At 42.7% G+C, this 11,741-nt stretch overlaps 1 protein-coding gene across 4 annotated transcripts in view; it reads right to left on the bottom strand.

Moving 5' to 3' along the window:
- Window positions 1-221: 221 nt before the first annotated feature.
- LOC142036327 (bifunctional methylenetetrahydrofolate dehydrogenase/cyclohydrolase 2, mitochondrial-like) overlaps window positions 222-11,741 on the bottom strand; it is a 52,290-nt gene continuing 40,770 nt past the window's right edge. For 2 of the 4 annotated variants that reach the window (XM_075039472.1, XM_075039473.1), the window contains exons 8-11: window positions 10,326-10,415; window positions 4,549-4,669; window positions 3,624-3,776; window positions 222-3,312 (exon numbers count right to left, since the gene is read on the bottom strand). In XM_075039472.1, the coding sequence (XP_074895573.1) occupies window positions 3,258-3,312; window positions 3,624-3,776; window positions 4,549-4,669; window positions 10,326-10,415 (419 nt within the window). In that variant the 3' untranslated portion in view covers window positions 222-3,257. The remainder of the gene's footprint in view (window positions 3,313-3,623; window positions 3,777-4,548; window positions 4,670-10,325; window positions 10,416-11,741) is intronic. The other 2 variants (XM_075039475.1, XM_075039477.1) reach the window with 2 other exon arrangements.

Here is an 11,741-nt window from a genome sequence, read left to right as displayed (position 1 = left end):
CCTGTTCTGCAGGAAATTCAGCACCGTAAGCAGCAACACACCATACTAGCCCAGTAGCATCTGTCACTTATCAAGGCAGGGCTCAGCACGGCTGACTCCACGAAGCAATCTGAGGCAATGCAGACTTCCTCAGCCAGGTCACTGCATCAAACAGCAGAGTGATTCATTCATGCACAGTGATGCCTCAAACACAGCTTGGGCCTGATGAAATCTCTTAAAACTGCAATGACAACACTCTTCTCTCACATGGGCTACAGCCTGTAAACACTGCAGACTGATGGAGAAAGTTGTCATCTGTGTTGGTGCCACCAGCCTTGGATGTCTGAGAAGCTGGTAGCCTGCTCCAAGGTTGTGCTTCAGCATGCAGGGCATACAGCACCCAGGTGGCAAGGAACCCATTTCTGGAAGCCTCAATACCACTTGGAAAAAGAAAACGAAAATAAAGCGAAGACCTGCTTTTCCTTCCTTCTTCCCATCTTCATCTTTCCGCTTTATTCTCATTCTGCCCTTAAACAAAGTCTCATTTTGCATGGCACAGACTCATCTGGTGTTTCACGCTCGAGCTTTTTTTCCACTAGCAGAAATATCTCAGCAAACTTCCATTGGCTGCCTTGGACCAGAAAGCAAACTAGAAAAAATATTTCACTATTTAGTCTCCTGCTAAATTGTGGTCTAGAAATAAACCTTCCTTCCCAGTTACGTTTAACCAAGCATTAAAAAAAGGAAGTCATTATGTGTTTGTATAGGTACAGAGTATCTCACTGCCATCAGTACTGTCAAAGAAGCACTTGGATATCATGCAAGGCACCTGCTTGGTCACTGGTATGTAAAGGGTGACAAAAAAGTAAGAGGACACGCAAACGGTTAAACTCAAACAAAATCCATCTCTCCCTAACAGCTTTCTCTGCACAAGTGAAAGTCCAGTTGGTCAAACTCCTGCCCTTAGAACTCCTTTAACGACTGCACGTACACCCTGAGCAAGTTGTGTTACTGCATGTGCCTGCTCCAAGACCCAACCTCTGTGATGCAGAAGGGCTGGTCCTCTAGAAATTAATGCAACACTTGCAATGTGCATGCAGGAAGAGACAACTCGCTGCAGAGAAGGAGATTCACTCACATGACAAAAGCTTTGAGGCTTTTCATCCTCTGGCCTGTCCAGCTCTAAAATTGTCTCCAAGATCGACGAGAAAGATCTCTCACCTGTGTTTTCCTGATGACACACATGTTTCTAATGTCTGTGCGAAGGGTGAAGGGTGGTGTGTGTGTGTATGTGTGTGCATGACAATGCCCAGATTGTAATTCATATCTAATTGCACTCTCACTACAGCAAACGTTAGGGCAACTACTGAAAGCTGACATGAAACTTGTGAAGAGCAGAAATTGTCTCTCAGTGAATACCAAGAAAAAGTCAGAAGAACGGAAAGCAGCAAACAATACAAAGATCTGAAGATTTAACTTGAAATGAAGAAAACAAAAAGGCTGAGAGTTGGAAAATCAGCTCAGTGCCTCTTAGAAAACACTCATGTCAATGCACAAAGGAAAGGACTGTCTGTCTCCATCCAGCTCCTCACCAACAATCCTTTCCGTGTATGCACGTGTCACTTGCTCCAGTCTGTTGCATGGGGACTCCAACCAAACAGTGTGTGACATGTTGTTTTATTTATTGGTATCAAATGGAGAGCCAAGATGACTCAGCTACTGACCAAGATCCCCCTGTGGGAGAAGCCTATTGAACTTCAGACCACTGGAGTGCCAAAGGTACATTTACCCGTTCAAAACCCAGTCTTTCATACACATTTCAGCATTATCATTGTAGTCTCACAAATACACAAGGGTTTTTCAACAAATGACATGCATCCTGTTGTGAAAATTAACTCACATTAACAAAGAAATTGAGCTTTCCAGCAGGGCACCTAGAGTTAGGAGCCTATATCATCACATAAAATCCCCAAGTACCTAATCGCCTTTTTCTTGTAGATGACTAAGCATAGCGGATGCATTGACAACGTGCAACAGCTGAAATGAAAATCTCTTAGAGCCATCTCCAGTCTCATCAGCACTAGCAAACACTCCAGCTGTCAGTGAGTAGTCACAGTTAGTGCCACTGTCTTCAGAACCAGTTTTCTCCCCTTTTCCTTGAACAAAATCTTTTTACCTTTGTAATTCTTCATAGACAAGATGAAGAAAAACAAGCATCTAATATGTATCTGTCTGTCCAGCGTGAACAAAATCCTTATGGTCATTTCTTTCTTATTTGAGTGGTCACATTGTGCACATAATGTAAGAATGGAATAAAGAGAGTTTGTTTCCTGGGAAAAGCTATACTGAAGTTTCATAACAAAATTCCAGCTTCTCTATCAACTCAAGTCTTGTGCTGAAATCACGGTGCAGCAAGGTAATGTTCTGCATGAAGTTCTGTGAATTTCATGAGCTGCTATATGATGTTAGGGAAAAGTAGAGTTCTTTGTCAAGAACACAATAATCCATTTTGAGAAAGATGTCTGATTCCTTTGCTTATGAAAATAGTGAGAACTTGCCATGCCCAGAGGTGTCATGATGTAATTTTCCATGAATTGCTTACTCTCTATTCCCAAGTTTAAGTAAGCTTTTGAGAACCATCCATTTTCCTCAGTCCAAAGCATTTTAAGATTTTGTCCTTTGTGGCAACAGAAGCCTATACTTTGCTTAGCACACTGAAAATAACTGCTGTGTTGGAATAGGGCTGTTTATCCACACACATAGGCAGCAGACACTGAAATCGGAACACAAACGGTTTCTTGTCAGCATATGACGTTCAGAATACAACTCCATTGTGAGACAGGTTGTGCTTTTCCTCCAGAGGAGAAAAAAGATGAAAAAAGAAAAAAAGAAAAAACAAACCAAACAACAAAAAACTGACAGAAAAGACCAGAGCAGAACACTGTACTAGGGCTTGAAATGACTGAAAACAGCTAAAACCAACCAGTCCTCCCCTCAGCAAATATCAACCACAGGAGAGCGTTGAGAAGGCTACAAGCATCCTTAGCTGTTTGGACCTGCTCATCTAGCAACCTTTACTAAAAAGAGGAAGTCTTTCTTCAAAAGTGAATGGAGCCCGTCAGTTCTGCAGGCATTCGTTTTATGTACTCGCTCTGTCATTCCCTTTATTTCATCTCATCAGCGAGGCTGGGGTACCTGCCGGATGGCGCGGGGTGCCCTTCCTAGCAGAACTTCCTCTCGTTTACAGGCAAACTGGCAAGTGTCCCAGTGCCAGATCTTCATAACGCTGTCTCGCCCATGCAGACTTTGTAGGGTGATTTCAACTTCCTGCATCTAAAATGGACAACATCATGTGATTTTAATCAGACAAATCTAAACCCACAGCAGTCTAAACAGAACCTAAATCTAATCACCCAACCCATTCAGGCAGCCCCAATGAAAGCCATGTTTTAGATAATCGCACCATTTGACCCAACCAGCAGATTGGAAAGCAGAAGTATAGAATGTGAGCTCCTTTAAGATCACACTGCAAATCAGTAACAGGCAAAACCAACACGCTCCCAGGGCCCTCAACAGTCTGCACACTGTTTCTTCCGGCCCACTATAATTCAGATGAATGTAGCAAGGTTACATATCTCCCATACCTCTTTCTTACGTAGCAGTAGATGACAGCAAGTATCCCACTTGTCAGTATTCCTACACCAATTCCCACAGCAATGTAGCGTTCATAAGAATTATGAGCGTATGAATTTAGTGTTAAATGTTCACACCTCTCACCATTGTAACCTGCGAGGCACCTACAAAATAAATATACAACATGCAAAAATTACTCAGAATTCCTTATGCTCTGTATTTCAGAAATATATGTTAGTTTTCATCAGTTTTAAACAGTTTAGAACAAGTCTAAACGAGGATGGTCTGAATCTGGTGCTCAGTCAGAACCTCTTCATTCCACCAAGACTACCAGTTGCCCCAGTCTATCTAGTTTAAAGCTAGCTCAAGTACTGCAGTCACAGCAGCAAATGCAGTCTAAACATACCCTCATCATGGAGGGTGTGGACAAAGAGCACTGTGCTCTGCTGATCCTTAGCTGCTACTATGTCTCCAAAGGCCAAAGCTGCCCAGTATGGATCCTAGAAAATTTTAAGGACACCGTAGTCCCAATTGTTGTGTAAGCAGTTGTGGAATAAGGGAGCTGCAGCTGCCATCTTTGAAGATCCTGCCTCCTTCATTGTGCTCACTGTGAAATCTACTTATTCCTCTACTACTTACTCTAGCACCAGTTATGACTTGAGACGCCATCATGGCAGTGACCTACAGAGCTATGTATTTTCCCTCTCCCTTCCTTAGTATTACACTAGCACAGCACTACTGCCTCGTTAACAGTCCTGAGCCACCACAGCACTCGAGCCTGTGCCAAACTTTAAGCCTGCAAATACTTGACTGGCACTTGAAAGCTACGCTCTGCTGAAAATTAGTCACATAACATTAGTTAACATGTAGCAGACAAAGAAACAATGCTATTGTTGTTATTTTCTAAGAAGGGTACTTATAAGCAGTATTCTTTACTTGCATATGGGTTTCCTCAATTCGCTGTGGAAAGCACAGAGCCCATTGATGCAATAGCTGTGGTGTTCTTCAAGACAGGTCTGCATAAGCTTCAAGAGCTTTGGCTGCTCTGTGTAGTCTACTGTGAAAGGGGAAAAAGTCATGTTATATTTAGGGAAAAAAAAATAATCATTTGAATATATTTTCACAACTCAGGTTGAACAGACATTGCCTGCAGAAGACACTTAACACACAGATTTACTGCAATATGTCTTGTGAGCAAATTCAAACACCGCTAAGCAGAACAAGCTTCTAAGACATTCCAGCATAGCTTTAGAGAAAGAACAAATGGTAAATAAATTGCTTGCTCTTGAGAAGCATGTATAAAAATGATTACGGGAGATTCATCCAGGGTAACATCAGCACTACCCAACCTGCAATCCAATCAGAAAAACCATCCCAGGAATATAAGCGGTTTAGGACCATGAGAGCATTGAATTATTCTCAGTATGCTTCCCAGTCCGAATGCAAATTATTAGTTAATTCCTTTTTTCTTTTCCCCATCACAAGAGAAATGACTGCATTTCTAACACTCCTGCCTGCCAGCTCTGCAGCTATGAGTGAGTGATGAATGGTGGGATTGCTCCCTCTATCCATTCTCCACGGTCTAATGTTAGCAGTGTCTGATTATGCTCATAAGCACCCAAACTGCCCAGATGGTCTTACCGTGCAAAAGCACAATCCACTACCATTAAGTTCCTGAGCTTGCGCAAAATTATATGCAACCAGGCCAGTAAGCATGTTTTGGCTTTGAAAACACAGAAAATGACTACCTTACTCCCAACCATGGTGGCTCAAATGGGAATAAAGGAGAAGTCAAAACTGTTCTTGGGGATCTTATATCAATGTTACATACTGATAGAAGAGCACCTGAGCTCAGGAGCAAGGCACCCTGCTGTGTAGGAGTGTAGAGGCTGTCATGAATCTGTAATATGGGAGCAGGGGTGCGGCAAGTGAAGAGAAAGCTCAAAAGCTTCAACCATCAAAGGAAGTATCTGTTTGAACTGGTCTCTCTACCCAGTTACAGGAATCGCTGGTGGGGTGGGGTGTCCAAGCAGTCTTACTATTTCAAGGGACTGGTTTAGTGATGGCTGAAGGTGATTTCCTAACTGAGTGTATGTCAACACCAGCTTTCAGTTATGACCACAAGAAAAATAACATCATGCAGGAAGGTGACAAGGTCTGCTCAGAGTGACTAAACAATCGTACAGCAAGCAGAAACCTTCCTTTCTGACTAAGTGCTGAATCAAGGTCTGGAGATATTACACTGATGGAACCACTGTCATAGACATAAGCCTCTAGCCGTCCTGCGGGCAACTCGAGATCCCACGACACATTTTTCAGAATTAACACCACCAACCCCCTAAATTCCTGATCAAATTCCAGTTTGAGGCATTTAATGGCAGGAATCCCCCCTGTGCGCTCAAACTAGGTGATTTTTTCCTTCGTCCTTTATGCAGCTTCATCACAGAGATGACAAGTGATGGCAAACAGCTGCTCTACTCTACACCCGCACGCTAGAGCAGTTCACAACTTCAGTTGTGAATCGTGTGGTTTGGACACCTAAGAGGCATGATGCTATCACTGTTACTCAGATCAAACAACAGTACTTTGAAAATAGTGCCCTCTCAAACCTGACAAAGTAATCGGACTTCCAGCTTATCAAGAGACTCAGACAGAACAAGTAACAATTCAAGTCAGCTTGAAAAAGAAGATGTTGGTTTACTACACTTTCTCAGGAAAAGCAACAGAGGTGGAAAAAACATGTCTTGCTTTAAAATGAACTTCTTCGGGCTGACAAAAGGGTATCTTTTCCATTCTTGTAAGGAAAAATAACAAGTTTCTCTTCACACTGTGGAGATGGCAGACCTAAAGCTCGAAACACAGCGCTAGAAACTATAAACCAAACCCACAGTTTTGACCTAGCAATCAAATGACAATACATACACACTGAAGGATATGCCCAGACTGAGGCCCTATCTTTATTGCACACTACGATGCAGCAGGGGAGCACGTGAAGCAGCTCACAGACCAGATTTGTGTGCAGCATCACCTAACAGCAAGCTCTACACTACCACAGCTAGGTCGTCCCCATATACTGAAACCAGAATGGTATCGCTGCTACAGAAAGCCCCTGTGTAGAGCAGACACCCCCATAGCCTTGAACCACACGCTCTGCAAAGGAAGATGCCGGTGCTGGCTACGCGCGAGCTTTAGGATCAAGGTCTGGCTCTTTTCTGACTGGCTCCGGGAACGCCGCTGACAAGCTCCATGGACAGGCTTCTTGGCTTGGACAGTCAGCACAGGACCAGGCCTTGGAACGACAGATTGAAGGAAGAGAAGAACAACTTAAGAAAGGACAGATTTCAGGAAGAAAAGACAGATTTTATGACAAGAGATGGATGATACTATTTTCTGCACAGGAGGACCGTACAATGCTCGCTGCTGGGAAAAGCACAATGGAAAACAGAGCACATGGTAAACACAACACAGCTGAAGAGCTCAGCATGCCAAGGAGATCCAGGACACAGGAGACCTGCAAAAGCCCATTTTCACGTAGGCCTAATGTACCTGCAGACCAGCCACGGAAGCTCTGCAGGGAAGACTTTCACAAAATAGGCAATGGCACATTCACGCTTCCCCTGTGCCTCTCCTCAAACACTGAGGCACCAACTGTTTTGAATCACCATTTCAGCCCAAAGGGGGCTGCTGAACAGTGCGCTATGAAACCACTAAATGTAAGCACTCAACAGGACGCTTTAATGTGCATTTCCTGCCACCCAAAGTACTACTCTTCTACTGGGCCCCGAGAAGATGTCTACTGCACAGGTTTAGTATTTCACTTGTATCTCTGCCACACAGGGAAAAAAAATAAACGAAGAAGGTACAAATCTACACACCAGACTCCTGAAATCACCAGCCACCTCTACTCAAACTTCCACCCGATGGACTCACACAGCCAGAACATCCCTCCTCATTTACCCCACCGGTGCCGAGAGGTGGCAGCCTTTCATCTACCAACGCCTGGAAGAAACCTCACTTCATGCAGGTACATGAAACCTCTTCCCCTGAGTGCTGTGAAAGTTAGCGCTGTCATTAGAAACAAAGGTCAGCCTAGAGCAGAAGCCTGCCTAGAAAGCACTTGAGATAAACACCTTGCTGTGCAGGCGACAAATGAGCAATACATTCCTCCCTCGTTGTCAGGAGCAAGAGCTTTGTCCATTGTGGGTTGCAAGATCAGATCTTAAATGTACGCACTAAAATTCTAAGCGCTCATTATTTTGACATTGCAAAAGTACAAATTACCTCTGAAAGAATGATGAGTCTTGAAAACAAAAAGAACGATTTTCTAACCCATCCCAGAGCATTATGCTAATTCATATCATATTATCCACCTAGATACTAAATAAGCTGTTGAATAAACACATCCATGTGCCCTTTCATGTCACGTGAGGAAAGAAAAGCATGCTGTGTAAGCACTTGACAGTTGCCTGTAACTGAGTCATTCAAACAGATACACTTGGCAAGATCTGACATGAAATCAAAACTACAGGTACTTGGAAGCCTGGGCATGCCAAAACTGACAGACCGGCAACAAAAAGAGTCAGCCGCTAAGACCACGACAGCTCAGCCTTCAAGTATGATGCGTCATGGAAAGTCAAGAAAGGGGAGGGAGGGAAGGGGTCAGCCCCAGGTTCAGGGCCTCCCTTACAGGCTGCACAGAAGCAGCAGCTCATGCAATGAAAGGATCTCATTTTTCCCCCAGTAAAACAACCAAGCCCTTCCCTACCCCTAGCTGCCTGTTTTGCTACAAAGGCTCCTCTTCAGCCCAAACTGTGTCACAAGTTCTTTATCCCTACCATGTCAGCTCCCAGCCAGGCATCCTCTCCATTACGTTTTCACCCCCGGCTGATCACTAAACCTAATGTTTCCTAGGCCCAGCCTGATCCTGTAAATAGGAGGCAAACGGACTGAGCAGAAATTAACATCCCCAGAGGACTTGCAATCCCACAAGAAACTGCCAGTTCCTCCAGTGATACTTAACCAGGAATTCATTTTCTTCGGATCCAGTATTACTGAACCTTGGTTATAAACCTTACTATAAACTTAACTTGCACAGGAATAGGAGCTACAAGAAAACTTCAGAGAGATACAGCCAGTTTCTTTGGTGACTCTTTAAGCATTTCTTTTCAATCTTCTTTCTGGAAATGCTGTTTTTTAACTTTTCAGTGGCTTTGTAAAAGGTCCACTGAAATATACTTTTAACTACCCGTGTAAACGTGTGCTTGTATGTTTGCGAATTTGCTTCCACCTTTGAGGGGAACACGCTTTCAACTAAAAGCGCTGATACCTAGTTGAATTGCAAGAGTCACAGCTACCATAAAGGTACATGGGACAGTACCAGACATGGCTGTGTCCCTGTAAATAAGCCTCTTATTTGTTAAAACATGACCCATAACTCCTGCTTTCTAGAAATAACACGAACAGGGTAGTTAACAAGTCACAACATAATTCTACTTCATTATACTCCTGTTTGCTGTATGCAACTCTGGAAGAATCGTGTCACAGACAAATCCACTAAACCAGACCACAGTGCTGCGCTGATAAATCAAACTACTGCACTCAAAAATCAACATCATCGTAACTTCACATACATATGTATATGTATATATATAAAAAAATATATATCTTACATACATATATATGAAACCCGCTTATATAGTATTTGTATATGTATATAGTATATGGATGAGTGTATATATATCTATAAAACTGTACCACTATGACAAAGTTAGGAAAAAAAAAAAACCAAACGAAAAAACAGTTTGACTTGTTATGAGAAAAATAAAAAGCTTATGGATCTGCTAAAAAAAGCTTGTAAGACATTCTGTGATGACTTACAATTAACAGAAGATGATTTGTATGCATGTTTATGTTCTTTTTAAAGTACAAAGACATTAATAAGTATCACGGTTAAAATCCTTTCCTCCTTTACTGACCTGCCAAAACCTCAGTTCCAAATCGCACAGTTCTCCAAAAGTAATGACATCACTAGCACCTGAAGTAACATCAAGAATGCAGCTTGCAGGATAAACACAGCGCTCTGGTCTCAGATGTTGGCAGGTAAATAGCTTGAGTTCACATTTCAGTCAGAAAAGAGAAAGAAAGAAAAGAGAGCGCTAGCACTCTGAAGAGGGCTATGGAAGCTGTGATAGCCAAAAGCAAAACTGCAACAAAGAAAGAAACTACTGAGTAACAGTAATGAGAAGGCATCACTTGAAGTTATGCTTGCTGCATTCTCACTTGAGTGCATAAAAATTCACGCTGAGGACAGCTAGAAACCAAGCACTAGTTAAAAGTAACAGAAATGGCCATCAGAAATGCAGATCATCCATCTCAATTAGCCTTAAATTATCTTCTTCAAATTATAACTGACTTTGGATAAATGATCCTTTAGCTGGTCAACACTGAGTCTACCCCAGTGGAGTGGCAGCTATTACTTCAGAGAGGTTTTTAAGGCTCCTTGAAGAAAGCAGCTCATCTCACAAATAAAACACACACAAAATTCAACAGTGTCCAAGTGACAGGAGCATTATCGCAGCTATCATCATAATAGATTTTGTTGGGGTTTTTGTTTGGTTTAGGTTTGTTTGAATTTTCGGTTGTTTGGGGTTTTTTTTTGTTGGTTTGGGGTTTTAAGTGACATAATAGAGACGAACAGAACACAAAAGAAATACCTTCAGCGTTGTTTTTTGTCCAATTATTCCATAAGTCTGTGCTGAGGGATGAAACAGTAATAGCTGACTCTTCACTCAGTGCCCCCATTGCTGTGTAATGCAAATAGATGCTTACTGTAACAGAAAAACTCAATATATCTATTCAAGGTTCATTTTATCCAGAAAACATGTACCCACTTAATACAATTCTGATATGATGCAGCAATACAATAACAATTAATTTAAAACATTCTTGCCTCAAACTTCCTTACGCCACAGCGTAATAATGATTGCAGGGAAACAAAGCATTGTTTGCAAATTTCCAAAATACACATCCATTCTGTTCTCCATTCTGTTACCTGATGCAATATACAACACAGATACCTGTAATATACTACAATGTTACACCTATTTACCCATCTAAGTAGCTTCTTTTCAAAGCATCTAAACTATGCCCTATCAGTTAAAATCTTATCCAGTTTTAAAATTTCTACAGTAATTCTGTTTTGCAACGTCTTTGCATGCTTCCCACCCCTACTGCTTATTTCAGAAAGGGTGAACTATTGTTCAACAAAGCCTTGTATCTTACAACATCGTAAAGCCTCCTCCAAACCTACCTTTCAGCAAAATATAGATTAGCATTCCAAATGCCATGGCAAGCAGCTGCTTTAACACCTTCTCAACTCTTCTTTCCAGATGGCTCGCTTGCTCTGCTTATCTGCGCTCCCGTGTTTTCTCTTGCACTTATATGCCATGAAGCGTCATCTGCTGTTCTCACCAATCAAAAAAAGGTGCATCTGGCAACAACCTCAACCCCCGGGGCAACCACACATTTATTTAGGAAACTGCTATTATCTAGCAATGGGATCAGGTTTTCTTTTGAAACCTTGGTTTCCTATTACCTGTGGGCATAATTGTGCATGCAAAGATACAGTTTTCAAGAGAGACCTGGTATGTGCCAGAGCAGATCAACGAAACACAGCAAAACAGAGGTGAGCAAAATGAAAAATGACGTATTGTGAAAAACATGATCTTTCTTTCCCTCAGCAATGCAGGTCTTGTGTTAATTCCAGGAGGACAGTCAGCATCCAGGATGCTACTCTGGAGTTCAGGGTCCAGGGACCAGCCCCTGCTTTGGTTTGCGTTCCTTCCTTGGTCCTCCCTGTACCTCAGTTCCCTGCCAGCCAGAAGAGGAACTGCGAGAACAGCTAGTGCCGAGATTAGGAAGTGATCAGACACAAAGATAATGGATGATGTTCTCCATCAGTGACTGCCAGCAAGAGGCCTTTGATCACAGGCTCTGGCGAGCCCAAGGGGCATGCTAATCACTTTTCATTCAGCCTCCCTGTATGCACAACGCTCTGAAGCAAAGCAAGCCACCAGCCCTGCGCAAGGCCTGAGATTGCTGGCTGGAGCTACACGTGGCTGCGCGGGGCA

This window comes from Buteo buteo, chromosome 1 (assembly GCF_964188355.1).
Source record: "Buteo buteo chromosome 1, bButBut1.hap1.1, whole genome shotgun sequence".
In the NCBI taxonomy this organism is placed as follows: Eukaryota; Metazoa; Chordata; class Aves; order Accipitriformes; family Accipitridae; genus Buteo; species Buteo buteo.
This window is presented reverse-complemented; position numbering and strand designations above follow the sequence as displayed.